Below are 17,028 nucleotides of genomic sequence, written 5' to 3' on the forward strand. Positions count from 1 at the left end.
TAATTATAATGACAATGTCAGCCAGTGTTGGAGAAATATTCACCACGCTTGTCAGGCATTCGGCATCAAGCGCGGAAGAGCAATTACTGGCCTATCAAATCATTTTACAGCTTGTGTGTGTGTGTGTGTGTGTGTGTGTGTTTGAGGCTGTCAGCTCTGTCAGTGTTTTCTCACTCTGAGAAACAAAACAAAAAAAAACACCAAGTTAAGTTGCAGAGCATGAGGTGAAACAGGAAATTTCCTGTTTCACAGCATGCTCTGCAACTTAACAGCCACTGCTGCTTCAGGATCAGGCTATTTGTAGCCAATTAGAATGTAGCTTATTCACATCAGTCATTGTCTTCTCTGAAATCAAAGGCGGTAAATAAAAAACACTTTTGTGCCTAAATGTGGAAACATGATCGCAATGTCTTATAGCAGCCTCTAATTACAGTGACAAGCCGGAGGCGGTGGACTGGAGGCAAAAAGTGAACCATTTTATTACATTAAAATGTTTCATACAAACAATGCATACACACTAGTTTCATATTGCTTCAGACATAAGTTTCTTTTCTGTTTGAATTCCAGTTAAACAACTCTGTAACAAAATGTAAGTACAACATTTATGAAAATATAAATCTCTAAACAGGTAAGTCAGTCCTGACAATACAAAGAATACCATAGAAACATTCATTACCAGTATGTCAACTATGAGTTGCAAACATGTAAGTTATTAAAAGTCATTCAAGTTACTTTAACATACAATAATACCATTTACTGGCTTCCATATGGACACATTCAAATATACTCTTAAACTGGCATTCCAATATATCATAGGATGACTCTTTTTCAACATTTTTTTTTTTTGTTTTTTAGCAAAGATAGCACATTTTCTCTATCATAAACATAATCACAGTAGAACACTGAAACGATTTGGTAACAATATAATTACAGTACAAGCCTCAAAAAACAAATGTCAACAAAATGAAACACAAACTATAATCGGGACTTTGGCAATTACATGATATAATTTTTTTTTTCAATTTAGAAACTCTTGAGTTGTAGGGAGTAAAGTATTTTAAAGCTTGATGCTGCTACCCGGTTTGACATTATCTAAGGGCCGTTATCTCAACAGTTCAAAACTAGTAAACATAGAATAAGATGGAATAGCCCTTAAAAAGTATATGTCAAAGTGAAAGTGTGTGTTTTTCTCGATGATTGGTCTCATTAGAGCTCAAATCGCAGAACTCAAATTAAGTTTTGGGTTATTACAGACATGCTTAAAAAAAGCTATCCTGGTATCTGCAAGGTACAGCCTCAGAGATTCCCAAACAAATTATTTATGCTTTTAGATTGTCAGCGAACTGCAGCTTTTATTTCAGCCTGTCCTGATGTTACCAGAGTCAGATTTCTACTGTACGGGCTCACATGAAGGTCAAAACGTTTTCAAAACCTATGCTTATATATCACCCCTTGTAAACTCGTGAACTCTCTGCATGAGAAATTCAATTTTGTGAATGTGTAGAAAAGATTTTGTAGAGAAAAAGAATGTCTGAGTCTCATTTGTGCAAAAATTATATCAACAATGAGGTTACACAAAAAAAGTTCACACTTTTGTGAACATCTGAGCACAGACTAGAATAAAGTACATGTGAATCTAAAAAGATGTTCACAGTTTTTTTCTTTGCAGAACATCACCATTAATGTAATTTGTGTACACATCTTATTTCAACAGTCTCTCTTTTTTTTTGTTGACAAAAAAATTCTACACATTCACAACCTTGAATTTGTCATGCAGGTTTACAAAGGCTTATACAAACGCAGGCTTTGAAAAGATCTCTGAACATCATTTCACAAGATCTTACTGACCCTTATTTGAGCCTGTGCATTCCTAAATCCCCCATCTCTGCAGTCAGTTGTTATTATTTTATAATGACACCAGGCTTTAAGAGAAACTGTAGCATTTCAAGTTAGTCAGCTGTAGCTTGCAAGTGAATCCAATACCTGTTTTAAGACAACTCTAGATCACTTAAAACAATTTATACAATGTTTCATATGAATAAATCTACTAATTTCTCACAAACCACTCGTAAAGTGCTTCCACCTACTAATATATTCACATGGCCAAGCTGTTTGGACTAATCACTCCATCGTTTTTCTACTGGAACATTTGAACAAAATCCACTAAACCTAAAGCAAGTACACTGGTTAAGGCGTGAATGTGTATGGTGCTATGCTACACTGTATGCTCAATAGTGGTGTTCCCCTTAAAACAAGCAGCTCACAAACTGATGGAACTGCAGGTAAATCCAAATCAAATTGAACTGTTCCAAGAATCTATAACCATCATTACAAAAGCAATGCCATCAATCTCTCGTGTTGTTGACTGGATTTCAATACACTGATCGTTTAGATTTAACATCAATGCAAGTATTATGTAACTGTGTGTATACTGTGTTTACAAATTCCCTGCATTTTCATAAATCTTGTAATCTGCACATAAAGAACATTTTAAATTCCAGGCACTCACTTTGATTGCATTAAGCACAACATAACATTTTTAAGGAGTTGCACAAATTGCAGCAGCCAAAAAGAGATATGTACATATGTTCATAGTTCTTCCTTTTTGTACAGTACCAACTGATGTTAATACAAACATAAATATACTCTTCTTTTTTTTTTAAAGAACAACATTATGGCTTAATGTGCACAATGTAAATAAAGGAAATGTAAAATGAAAGTGGCTAAGATCACTGGAATGGCTTTGAAAATGTTTGACCAAGACATTTGAATTATAACTTTGTTCTTCAAATGCAAAAGGACACATAATGGCAAACTAATACCTCACAGAATTAACATTTTTCTTCTTTTCAAAAACATTGTATTTTTCTAACAGTCTTTGTGTGTAAAACAAACAGAAACGGTATCATAAGTTGGAAGTAAGTAATACATAATTTGAGTGCAGCGTTAAAATGGTCGGCCCATTAACTACCCAGAGGGCTGACATCTGCAGCTGAATCACGTGGCTGTAAACAAGAATCAACTGCAACCCCAGAGATTCTACACTTTGTCACTTATCACCACCCTTCTTTCTTAACTCCACCCGCTTCCCTGATCCTGACCCACTCACTGCAGCAGTTCAGTCTTTTTTGTAGGCGTGGTCGACTCACCTTCACCGGAGTCAGACACATTGATGGGGCTGTCCCTGGAGAAGACCTCTGTTGACTCCCTCCAAGTGCAGTCTGCGATGGTCTTAAAGGAATGGTTGCCACATTTGGGCCGCACTTTCTGCGAGGCATTGTTGACAATCTGTCGGCTGTTGGAGGTGGCTATCTTTATCTTGAGGGCAGCATCTACACGGTCCACCACTGTGTAAGTGCCAATACTACCGTCCTCAAAGCCAATGATGATGTTTAGTGCTCGCTGGGAGAGAGACAAGAAGGTGGGCGTCTTGTACAAGGAGCATGTGCCGATGCTCTTACCATCAGCAAGGCGCATCACGATCAGATTAGATACAACACCGGCATCGTCATCCTCATCACAGTTACGGAAACAGACGTATACTAGATAACGTCCATCTCTTGATAATTTCTGACGCCAGATTATACCAGCAGCATGGACAAGCCGCAGCTTCCCACTATGAAGGTCCAGGACATTAATATTCTCATCACCTTTGGAGACAATTCCTAGTTTCCCATTGGGGGAGATCTGGAAGTCCTCTAGATTTTTGAGGAAGTTGGTTGGCAACTGGACACGCCTGCAAACTGACTCATCTGCCACACTCCAGATGAAGACAGTCTCTGTGGATGTGATGAACACCACACAGTCAGGACAGTCAGGAATGAGCTTGAAGTTGACAATGGTAATACCATCATCACAGACAAACTTCTTGGACACACTGCCTGACCAAAGGCTGACAGCCAGGAGCTTGTTTTTGGAGGTTCCCACAAGAAAAGTGTTTGCTGTGGTGATGAGTGCACTCTGGAGGGTGACCAAAATGTTACACACCTTGTGCCCAGTGGCGAGTCTCCAGACTCTAGAGGCGTTCTGCTCACAGAGGGACACCACAAACTGGTCATTGTGGGTGATTAGCAGCTGGGAGATTCTCTGTCCATTGATGCGGAAGATGTTTTCTCCAGTGTTAGTTTGCCAGATGTACTGACTGGACTTGTCATCTGAAGTCACCATGAGATCCCCTGAGGAGGTTAGGACACAGTTCTCCACCATGCCCTCATGCTTGAAGACTGTCTCAATAAAGCCAGTGCTGAAGTTCCACTTGTGAACAGCTTCTGAACCATCCATGGTAAACACGTAATCCTCTCTGCCAGACAGCTGCAAGGTCTGGATCTTCTTACCTGTTTTGTCAATATTGGACATGGCTGTGATGATATCAATGTCCCAAACAGACAGCACTCCACTGCTGGCAACAGAAAGGAGGAGATTGTGGTGGACTGATTTAATGAGTTTGACGATAGCCCCTGAGATCTCAATCAGGCTAGCCATGCACTGTCCACTGTCCCTCCTCCAGACAAAGATAGAGGAGGTGTTCTCCATGGAGGCCACAATGCTTTGTCCATTCTTGGATAGAACAGCAGCCACGAAGCGTTCAGTACGTTTGGCTTTGAACTTCTCCACCATTTTCCATACTTTTGTGTCCAGAACCTCGATACTTCTGGCTTTGCAAATGAGAATAGAGCGCTGGTCTTCAGATAACTCAATGCCCACCACTTCACTATCATCCCCTCTGCAATCATAATCCTCCATCAGTCTCGGGTTGGTGATCTCTTTGGTGTTCCATACTGATAGACTGCCTTCATTGTCAATCATCACCATTTGGTTAAGGGTGTCCAGAACAAGAATGGACTTGACGAACCCCCCAGAAAACTCGGAGGTCACAGTGGCCAACTTGTCACCATTTCCCAGATGAAATATGGATGCAGTGTTGAGGTACTGGCCACAGAAGGCATACATCCCATCTGGAGAGCACTGGACACAGGTCACCTCATACCAGCAATGGAACTGGTAGAGAGGCCAGCCGTAGAGTAGGTCAATGACATTAACATCTTTACTTGCCTCAAGCCAAGCCAAAGCATGATGGGTGGACAAAGTAAAACCATTGATGAAGGCCACCCCACCAGTGACGCCACCCTGCTTGGACCCCTTGATTTCAACCTCAGATAAAAGGCAGGACTTGTGATTATCATAGATAAGCAGCGTATTTTTGGTGGTGGCCACAACCAGATACTTCTCATCAGTGGTTAGCCTGATTCCCAGCACAACAGATCTGGCTGTGTCGATCTGTCGTAGAAGTTGTCTGCTCTCTACATCCCAGGTGCTGACAGACCCATCTTCCAGGGCTACGAGGACTATGTTTGGGGCTAGAGTGGGCAAGATCTCCACAATCTGCATGTAGCTTGAGCACAGAGGAAGCCTCTCTGGACTGTAAGTGACATCCATAGAGGAGTGGAGAGGAACGATGGAGCAGTACTTTGGGCCATCTTTATCACACTCCAGGAGGAGGTGTCTGAGCTTGGGGAGGGAGGTGACAACTGGCAGAAGCCTTTGCTGCAGTTCTGCAGAGAGTGATGCTGGGTTCTTCAGCACTTTTACCTTGATACTACGGAGAGTGGTGGCCAGGAACTTAAGTTCTTTTTCTTGGGTGTAGCTGTAAGCTAGGTCAATGTCTGTTAAAGCCTTTTCAAACTGGCCAATCTTGATCATTGTGTATAGCCAGCTGAAGTTCATGATGACACCAAACATGAGGTCATCAGTGCGTCCACTCCTGGTGAGGTGGTACACCAGCTCTGTCATCTTCCTGTGGTTGACAAAGAAAATGTCAGGCTCCAAAAGGTTGCACTGGAACACCCAAGGCTGCTCAGGAGTTTGCCTGTCATAGGAGTACTTGTCAGAAGATGTTTTCTCATGGGACTGCTGATGGTGGGGGTTTTTGTGATGAGATATATTTAGGGAAGTGAAATGGTTGTTATCGTAAGTAAAGATCTTCTTCCTGCCTCCTGACCATGCTCCCAGGAAGTACTCTGCCAGCAGGCTGTGCATTTGATGGACGTCCTCCTCGTTGCTAAGATACAGCTTCTGGGCAATGAGATGCAGGTGTCTGTTGGCCCAGACCATCAGGGTGACATTGCGTACCTGACGTTCAACCAGATAACCCTCCAGCTCCTCTTTGAGCCTTGCAACCAGGTCATAAGAGATCCTCAAGGGGTTTTTCAGGTAAGATGCCACAATGACATCACCAAGAACTATGTTATCCAGGGATAGAATATCCTCAAGCTCGACCTCAGTTAACCCTGCCTTGGCCATGGTGATATACCCTAATGCTCTGAAGACAAATCGTTGGCCCAACTTATTCTCCACTGAGTAGAATAGCTGTTCTATGCTTTCATGTACTGTGGAGCACAGGGATTTGTCGTCAACATCTTTGTGAGACCTCCAGTGAACTACCTCTCTGTAGATGAGGTTGACAAACATTGGCAATGTACACTTGGCAAGTGCCTCATTGACATAGATCTGTTGGCCTGAGGTGACCTTTCTCTTCACACCCAGCAACTGCTGCTTTAATGTTTGGCTGCAGACCTTGCGGTCCCTCTGGATTAATTCGACATAATACCCCTCATCATGGATGGTGTGTCGGAGCTTCTGCAGGATGCCATGTTTATTGGGCAAAGTTGAGACTACAATGCGGACTGTCCGAGGCAGGTGTATGGGGAGCCACCACAGCTTGCGAGCTTCATCAGCATCTGAAAGCTGCTCCAGCGCATCCAGGACAATGACCAGGGGCCTGTGGAAGGATGATTCCCCCAAAAGGTTGATCAGGAGCTCCCTCATTTCCTGGATCTTGTTAGGCAAAAAGTGAATCAGGCAGCGGTAGTTTATTGCAATCTGTTCACAGATGCTCTGGAGGAGGGTGCGTAGGTCTGTGGAGGGCTGGCTGGAGCCAATAAAACGAACAATGACCACTGGGTCGGCTTCAGGGCCAATCTCTTTTTGCAGCCATGTGTAGGCCTGAAAAACAGGATTGAGAGAAAAGGCTGTTAGAATACATTTTTTTATGGACAGATTCTCTAAATATCAGAATAACACATAGGGCTGTAAAGCTGTAAAGTCAATTTGAAAAACCCTAACACATTTGTGAAATACAAATCTTATCTCAATTCCATGGGGCCCAGGAAATTGTTTTTGTTTATTGTGAGTAAAAATTACTTGTATTCTGCCAGGTCTGATCAGAGAACCACAGTCAAACAACTAGAATAATCAAAGCCCTAAAGTGATAAATTGTTATTCTAACAGTATGAGCAAGGGCTCATTAGCACAGCAAGCAGGAGAGGTTTACTCTATTTTTACATTATGACAGTGTATCTGTGCTACACCAAATTTATATCTCCTATGAGACATAGAAAATGCATAAACATTTATAATGTTCATTTTAACGTCCTCAAACATTGACAATGTCACAAATACATCTATTTCAATTCATATATGAATAATTGTATCATCATGAGAATGATGATACAATTAGAATATTCTATGAATGAGAACTACTCCAACTTTGGAGCTTCATTGATATGATAATTTCATTCATGAATTCATTAAATGGCCCAGCTGAGATTTCCGGAGACATTAAGATGTTATTTGACACTTTCAGGGCAACAGTGATGACGCCTACTCCACATTTAGCTGTGTGTATTTGTGAGAAATGGGGAGAAATAGAGAGAGACACAGCATGTGTCAGTGGAGTATTTACAATTGTGAACATGTTTTACGTGTGTGTGTCTGTGTGGTTGAGTGTCTGTTTCAAAACATTTTTGAATAAATGATATACAATCTTTTTGCCATCCTACATAATTTTTATGAGTCATACGGTTTTATAAATTTCAACTGTTAATGAAAAGTTAAATTCAAACTCTGAAACACTCTGAGTTTTTGTGAATCTGTATGCCTTTGCGCAGCTTAATTCCTACTATTACAATCAGCTATAAATGAAAGCCATAACTTTAATTAACCTTCTTGTGTACAGAAAATGCCAGCCATTATCATAGGCCGGAAACTCAGCAGAGTCTCTGAAGACCAATTCTTACATTGGCAATATTCTCTAACTGTGCCAAAGCAGCCATGGTACTGTTGGGAAGCCATTATGGCTGTATATTATGCTATAATTGCCTATTTAATAAGTAGTGTCATTTATCATATGATATACAGTATATAATTCCTATACTTCAACTGAGTGTGCTTTGGCTGATGATATATAAACCTGTTATGTATCTTCACAAACCTGTTATCATTACAAAACTCTATTGACTCAACTGAGCAAACAATCTGTCTTATTAGAAATAAAAGTTCATAAGAAAAGTTCTGTATTCATACTTTTTTTTAAATACACATAGTTGTGTGTATTTTTTTAAAACATTTGGGTCCAGGATTTAGAGCTCACTGTGATAATGTTGTGGAAGACTGAAGACATTTAATTATATGTCACACACAAGATATACATTTAGTCACAGCCACGGAAAGCAGGGGTAATAATTTTTTTTCTGGTGTGTTCCAGCCAGTCAGGCAAAAATAGACCCTGCACGTAAAGATAATGGAGTGGGTAAAAGAAGCGGACGTTACACGGTGGCTCACAGACCCGGTTGACACATGCTGGTTACAATTGTCTCCGGCAGCCTGACAGAACTGCTTACTGTGGACATGACACTCCACCTTTACCCGTCCCTTTAATAGGCTGTATTGCTTTTTAAATTATGTCGAGCATTGCAAGCTTTCCAGGTGATTTCTTGTGATGTATGAGTGTTTTCTTTAATGATTTACTTTAATGATTAGAGGCTGCCTTCAGTAATTGTAAACGTTTCCATGCGAGCAGTAATGTCACTGCAGCAAATATCGTGGGACTTAAACAGCAGGATTTAAACAGCAAAACTGAAAACTGCAGTTATCAACTTGACAGGACAGAGGAAACTCTCCAAGGGAAACAGAATTAAACTTTTAGCCTTTTAGACAGCTCTGATGGAGCAGGATTTATCAGGAGGACAGCTGCTTTTACTCTAAACAATTTCACTGTATGAACCTGGACTGTGTAACAGCTGAGCTTTTAGATGTGTAGAAGAACAGAGAACGTTAATTAACATTAGATCCTGACCGATCCTGTCAGTGTGTCAGGAGATTTAAATAATCAATGAAGTTACACTGCTGTGCCTCATGAGTAAATGTGCACAGCATCTCTCTCTCCCTTTCTCTCAATGGGGAGACACACTTATCGTTTATCGTTATCAGTTGGGGCGTTAATAGTCAGCTGAAATCATGTTCCCGAGGCTATGCATTCAGTGTGTTCAAATTCCTACCGTAGTTTATCTACTTAACTCTTTACACTTCCCTGTTTGTGGTAAAAAGGATTTTCAGTCTGTGCACATGCTTCTGTGAGTATGCAACTTAAGATGTGATACAGACATGCTGTCAAAAACCAACATCCAGTCATTACTACGTGCATGTATATTTACATCCAATCCAGCAGAAACTCGTGGCAAATTATGATATTACACACATTGTAAAAAAAAAAAAGCTTAATCCTCACATCTTTTCTTTTTTTTTGCTCATTATCTTAAAATTTGCATGTTTCACACACAGGTCATTATTACGTGTGCAAATTATAGATAACTAGATTTATTTTTTGTACTTCTTCTTGTACATATAACAACTGGCTTTTGTTTGAGATACTGAGACACTAGAAACAGAAGAAGGGCATAACTTCTCTAAGGCTACTACATGATAATGGAAAATGACGCTATGATCAAAAGATTAATGAAAATAATTTATCCACTTTAGCCTTTAAATTAACACATAACTGTATGACATTAGCTGTGATTGGTCTGTGCTGTAAACAAACAGCTCAGTCAACTCAGAGGAGAACCATATTTTCTGTCAGCCTTTTAGTTTTGTGGTCAGAGCTCAAGAGTAAAGACATTTTATAAATGCCTCCGGGGTTCAGATGAATCAAACCGAACAGATCAGGTGTGAGTCACACCCACTGGACTTGAGCACAGAGTTACAGCACAGAGGCACACAGGCCCCAGGACACTCTTGCACCTTTTAGTCTGGCTTAAATCTAATAACATTACTTCCTCCTTCAACACAGGAGCCACACAGGACTTAAAATGATTTTCTAAAAACTTGTTATAAGCAACAAATGGCTGAAGATAATACACAGGACCACATGGCTGTGAGAGACACCCAACATTTGAATTATACTCCATCTATCTGATTATGTTTAAGCTTATTACCAGGAGCAAGACGTTATAGTATTTTATGACACAGTTCTTCTCCTTCAGCCTTCCAGTAAATGATGACGTGGGCAGTTTCAACACAGCTAACACATCCCACTCACACATGTGTATTAATGTAATATGATTGTGTGATTAAGCAGTCAGCTTATCTGTGTGGGCAGTAATTGTTCAAAAATACTCCATAATATTTGAAAATGTTAACCACAACCATTTAAATGAATTATTTAATTTATTTGCGCTTTAACAGGCTATTTCTTTTCAATTGGGAGAATTATTAGTCAGTTTTGAATGGATAAAATAGATACACACCATTCTGTGTATTTCTAACATCTTTTCTGATGATTTAAGAAAGCATATTTTATCCTTTTCAATTTACAAAAACTTGTTTTCACTTGAGGAATCGGGACATGCTCTAAGAAAGAACTCCCCTGGTGGAAAAATGTAGTGATATGGCACTAAAATCCAGACTTTTTGTAGCACTATAAGCTGGAATGATCATGGAATTTCTTCATCCATTACTAATATATAAAGTAATACTAATATATAATATAATTTTTCCTTTCACAAGACCTCCTCCATCCCCTCTCCTCTTCATCACTGAGCTCTGCTCTGTGGGTGTGTGTATGTACCTTTACAGTTGTCTGTCCTGAAGTTGTTTCCCCTTGTAATCTTTCATTCTGAGTGCTAATCCTTGAACACTGTTTTGCCTGTCTTATCATTTTATAAAGTATGTGTACACCCTGAATGCCACTTAAAATAAGAATGTGTGAATGTGACATCTATTACAAAGGTTTGATAGGAGGGGTGGATCTGTGGGTCTCTGCTGTGTAATCTTGGGTTACGGCGTGATACTAATGTAGCTGGGCAGCCAGATGGCGCACACAAAGCCAGACAGTGAACAGAGAATAGGGCACATGGGCATACTGACACACACAAATGAAACATCATCAAAAACATCATTGCACATATTTACACTCAAATGTTAAAAAAAAACAAATGCTCACCTACAATTTGATATGCAGATGTGGACATGCACACAGACACACACACACATACACTCACACCGCATGGCTTCACAGGAAATTAGAGCCATGTGCACGGTGATGGTCTGTCTTGGCAGACACACAGATGGTCAAGGAAGTGTTTGGTGAAAAGAGATGAACAGTTGCACGCCCCCTCATACTCTGTCGTACAAAGATGGACACATGCTCACATCAGACCGACAGACGAGCACAAGAGGGAACACAATGTGAGAGTGGGCGAGGACCAAATTGAGAGAGACACATAGGTGGGGATCACTAAAAAGCAGAAAGATGACACTATAACTCGCTCGCTTCCCTCTCTCATGTCTCACCTGTTTAGCAACTTCGGCTAGCAGCAGCGTCTTTCCGGTGCAGGGTCCCCCGTACACCACCAGAGGGCTCATTCTGCTCCCCTTGGACGGAAGAACGTACTCCTGCACGTAATCCAGCGACTCGCTCTTGTACTCGAAGAGCGCCGCGTAGTTTTTACAGAGGGATAGGTGCTGCAGGATCTCATCGTACAGCGGGTCAGTCTCTGTGTCAAAGTTCTGCTGGACTGTGGCTTGGATGATATCCACCATGTCCTCGTAGAACTGTTTACACAGACCTTCAACGTAGTGGCTCTCCACTTCTTGGGAGTAGCCTAACTTCATGTCGCAGTGAGTGACCGAAGAGTAGACACGGAGGTTGGAGGCAGCCACCACTGTGGGGATGAACTCGTCCCGTACCTTCAGAAGGCGTTCATAGGCTTCCTGGTTGCGCATGACGCGGTCGGCGCTAACCACGGTGTCCATGTACTTGGCCATGTCGGGGAGTTTGGCGAAGCGGTCAAAGTTGGAAATCTTGCGAATGTAGCAGACACATTTCCTGAGAAAGGCAGGAGTTTGTTTCCCAAGGGCAAAGTCTAATTCATCCTCCAAGGCTGAAATGAGAGGGAAAAAAAAAAAGAATTGTAATTTTTTGTTTTTCTGGTGAAATCTTCCTTAATTTCTCACTTGTGAAAACTCGCCATTGTTTCTCTAAGCAGCCGATAAGGACCACCGCTGGACTGTAATGCACAACTTCCAAAGATAGCGGTCTAACAGATGTAGGATTTAGATTTCTCTCGGGAGCAAATCTGAACGGCTTTTAGAGGCCTTTAGCCTCAGATTAGACAGATTTCTCTTGAGCCTTATTTAAAGAGAAACAAAGTTGATAAAATCACATAAGCCGGCGCTACTGAACTGTATCACAGGCTCCCCCACAAAGAGCCAGCTGACTGAAATCCTGCCAGCATCTCCTGTGTAGTTTTGCTCACATGGTAGCCTACTAATTAGGCGGGAGAGAGAAAAGTGTGAAAGGAAAGTTGGGAGTTCCAGGAGACGGCACAACTTCCTCCGTACAGTACAATCAAGCACCGCTTAAAGCCCAATGTGCTCAATTAAAATGCACAAAAACTGCAGTTTCCTGACACAGAAGAAGTGCTTACTTTTCATATTAAATTATACAACTTGAACTGCATTTACTTAATTAGCTTTGTATTATTCTGCAAAACACTACAAGCTGTGCCCGGACTCTTAAAACAGGACCAGGCACAGACCTATAAAACAACAGCTTGTCATTGTTGGAAATGATCGAATCCTGATCATTTCCAACAATGATTGTCTAAGAAAAGAAAAAGAGATGTCTGGAAAGATTAGTTCAGTGCTGTCCAAACAGTTGAGTAATCACTGGGAGAATCCCAGATGGAGAGTCTTTTCCAGATAGGAGCTAATGTTGCACACATTAAATGTCTAAGAGTTACACTTGTAGCTTTTGCAATGGCAGAGGTATGAAAAATTGAGAAACGTTGTTAAGGTTCTTGACTCAATTCTCAATTTTAATGTTTAACAGGAGAGCTCAGAATCCATAATTAGTATTTTTTGAGTTATTTTAAGAACCATATTAATTGGAAAATTGTGCTTTTATGGCTGACAAAACGTACAGCAAAGCAACTCAATAATTAGCCTGATAATCACTTAAAATATTGCGTATAAACATACACAAAACATAATAAAAATCATTGAATAAAAAAGCATTTCCCTTTAGAAAAACAGCGCTACCTGACTTTGCAATGTGCTGCTTGGATTTTTTTTTGTGGCTTTTTTCTTTTATCGGATGGTGGGCGGTGAAGAAGCAGAAGGAAACGAGTGGAGAGAGAGATGGGTATGAGATGCAATAAAAGTCCCGAGCTGGAATCAAACCAGGGACGTTGTGGTTATGTGACATGCGCAGTGCCTATCCAGCTACTGGAGTGTTCCGCTGCTTGGATTAATTACTGTGAGGAGAACGTACGATGTGATCGATCAATCAGTGTCATCTGCTGAGCAGAGTCGGACAGATCCTGATTGCATCTCATCTCTTGCTATCAATGTTACAAGATGACGGTCGAAACAACAGATCCAGTTATTAGATTTGTAGCCTGTGTGATACAGCTGCTTTGCTCTTTTTCCCCTAAAGGTTAATGGCATTTTGAAAAAAAAAAAATGCATGAACGTCCTCTAATGTTTCAGACGAGGTGGCTCTCCTCTGCTATAAAACACTGCGGAAAACTCCAGCAAGTAAACATCATTCCAATCAGACACACGCTGTGATGCATTATTACAAATATCTGTCATAATGTATATTAAAAGATATGATTTATTTGATTTTCTAGGTGAAAAATAGCTTACTGTGGCAACTATTGATGAAAAATGTTGCTAAAAGTAACAGAACAGATTTGTAATCTCTACTAAAGACAGAAGAGAGCTACCCACCAGACAGTATTCCCACTTGAAAAGAAGCCGTCAAAAGATTTGACATGAAAAGATGAAAAAGGAAAAAATAAAAAAAGTGGACCTGAAACTAACCAGAACAAAGGAATTTCTTGGCCTGAGCGCTCTTCATGGTCCCTTTCTCTTGAAGCTGCAGCACCGCCGTTCGGAAGATCCTCTTGATCTCCTCCGACACATTCCTCCAGGCCTTGTCATTCTTGCTCTTGGCTGCGCTGCTTGACTCCATCTAAGCGGGATAGAGGGCAAAGAGAGGACAGTCTGACTTTACAGTTTGGACTGAGGACTCTCATCACATCATCTCATCTTTAAGCACTGTGCAGATATGTACAGTAACACATTTGTGCTTCATGAGAGGATTCGGAATAGGCGTTTTCATGAATGCAGAATCGCTCGACAACATAAAGCATACACAACTTTACGGGCACGATTGATTCTTGAGATTATACCGTCTTCAAAGAATCCTCAAGTGCTTCCCTGGCCAATAATATACTGTTTTTTTATGACTTAAGTGAAATTCAAGGCAGCATTATCATGCAGTTTTTAAAGAAAACTCAGCCAGATATTTCATTACCTCCATAAAGTTTGGGACAAGATAAGAAGGTGGGACTCAGAAGCTAAACAGTTTTATTTAAAATTAATTGTGCTCACAGAAATGTTGTTAAATCACTTTTATGGGGTCATTTGAAAATATACTAAAACTTCTTTTTACTCTTTCTTTTTTTGTGGGCGAACATTTAAGCACAGGACTTCAAAAGACTCCTCACAAACTTCGAACAAAGCTGGTTTACTGTTCTTGATGTGCATATGAAAATATGTTCTTCAAGGACAAGAATCCATTATCAACACTAGCAGTTAAAACCTCCTGTAAGTGACGTTATGACAGCAATGTGGGTAAAATAACACGAGAGAGTAGCTCAGAAAACAGGTTAGTCGGACTTACAGAGTTCTGGTAGTTCTTAAGCATCTGGGCTTTGGGTTTGAGGTAGTATGCGGGTGGCACAGAGTTTTCATCCCTGCAGTACCACTCCTCCAAGATGTGTGTGTCCAGCCCCGCCTCCACAGCAGCATCTAAGATCATCTCAAACTCCGCTGATTCCACCTCCCCCGGCACTCGGATGCTGCCGTATTTTTCTCCCACCAGACCCTGAGGAGGGAAGGGTGTGGGGGTGGGGGGGTGGCGGGGGGAGGAAAAGTAGAGGGCAGGGAAGGTGAGAAACAGAGACAGGAGATGTGTATCATTGTGATCTTCCAAACTGTTTTAGGGCTCTATTTTTTGGATCAGTGGCGCAGGGTGAATAGTGGAGTCAATGATGCACACGGTGCAACTTATTTAAAGCAATTTCCAGAGCCACAGGCGCAACTGCGGTGCAGCGGGGGGACGGTTACCAGCCAGTTTGTGACATCAGGGATGTACCTGCCACCGCAATCCTTGCTCTGTGTGCGCTGCGGTGCACGCTGTCAGCTCTATCTCGGATGGAAATTGCTTTAACATCACAGTTTAAAGTTTAAATAAGAAAGCGTCACACCTCTCTACTCACGTAATAGCAGTCATGTTTGAAAAACCTGCGCTTGTTCGATGAAAACGCCATCTGCCCGCCATACGTCACAAACTATCATGTAAATATAAAGTCTTTAATATCATGACACAAAAAAACATATATAACTGACAGAGAAGAGCTATTAAAGTGTTAAACTGAGGGAAGATGAAAAAGGGGGAGTAATTTCATTAAACAGCTTTGATATGAAGGATCAGAGAAACTTATTAGGGGAAAAAAATTGATTTTAGCTTCACTTCACTCGTAATTAGGGCTGGTTATTGTTTGAAGTTCTTTTGATTTTAGTGCTGATATGATACCTTGTTAAAGTTAAATACCATTTATCACAATTACACTTTTTTTTCAATATCTTACTTTAAGAATAATAAACATCTATTTCTCCATTTCATTTGACAAAAGAAGCTAAACTTCTTAAATGTTAAATGTTGTCTAAACACACACGATCCCTACAAGAACCTTTTGGCAAAATCATCATTTAAATTAAGAAATATCTGATCAAACAGCACTAAATAAGATTACATTTGATGCCGGCTTTACTTACCTGGTGCTATTGGAGACATTTCAGTTGGTACCATAAAAGCATTGAGGTTCAATACCCAGTCCTACTCATAATTCATTGTTTTCAATAAGAAAAGGCAGATTTGTTCTGCTGCTGCACAGCAAACGTTTGAATGACACAGTTATGTATAATACACAGCCTTAGCCAGATTTCCTAATGCTCAGTAATCAGTGGTATTAAGAATATGAGCAGATTTGCTTTATGTATAGAACAGATGGGACTGTTTTTAAATGAAAGGAAATGAATGTACTAATCAAATGTGGGTATGCAGATTTGTGGAAATAATATGACTATGAAATGTGATTTAAGTGTGATTATGTGCTGTAAGTTAACGTTATTATCAGCACCACCGCTGCCTCCATCATCATCGTCGTCATCGTCACCATTAGTCTTACACACCAAAGCCAACAGCGATCGACCTCCGCAATCTTTTTAGTCGGATACCAGAACGCTCAACACTGTAGCTGCATAATTAGGCATCATCAAATTAAATAGTGGCCTTTTCATCCCACTTTTATCTCCCACTCCACATGGCATATCTACTGTAAGCTCCAGTGACTCTCCGTTCTTCCCCCCTCGGCCGCTCTGCACACACATTTGAGTGACAGCCGATTCGATACCGTCGGAAATGATCAGGGCCGTTTCCTGGCACGGTCCCTTGATGTGCTCTATCAGTCACATTGGAGGACAATAGGAGGAGAGAGGAGGGGAAAAAAAAAAAAAAAAATCACTGGAAACCTTCCACTACATGACCAACTGATCTTTACTCCATGTGTTGTAACTCACATGCGGCTACAGCCTCGGGGCGAAGACGCAGAGCGAGTG

General features: G+C 40.9%; 1 protein-coding gene across 1 annotated transcript in view; it reads right to left on the minus strand.

The window, feature by feature from the left end:
- Positions 1–455: 455 nt before the first annotated feature.
- LOC137174360 (NACHT and WD repeat domain-containing protein 2) overlaps positions 456–17,028 on the minus strand; it is a 45,089-nt gene continuing 28,516 nt past the window's right edge. The window contains exons 5-8 of the mRNA XM_067579593.1: positions 15,029–15,232; positions 14,164–14,314; positions 11,629–12,218; positions 456–7,002 (exon numbers count right to left, since the gene is read on the minus strand). Of these exons, the coding sequence (XP_067435694.1) occupies positions 3,106–7,002; positions 11,629–12,218; positions 14,164–14,314; positions 15,029–15,232 (4,842 nt within the window). The 3' untranslated portion in view covers positions 456–3,105. The remainder of the gene's footprint in view (positions 7,003–11,628; positions 12,219–14,163; positions 14,315–15,028; positions 15,233–17,028) is intronic.

This window comes from Thunnus thynnus, chromosome 22 (genome assembly GCF_963924715.1).
Source record: "Thunnus thynnus chromosome 22, fThuThy2.1, whole genome shotgun sequence".
Classification (NCBI taxonomy): domain Eukaryota; kingdom Metazoa; phylum Chordata; class Actinopteri; order Scombriformes; family Scombridae; genus Thunnus; species Thunnus thynnus.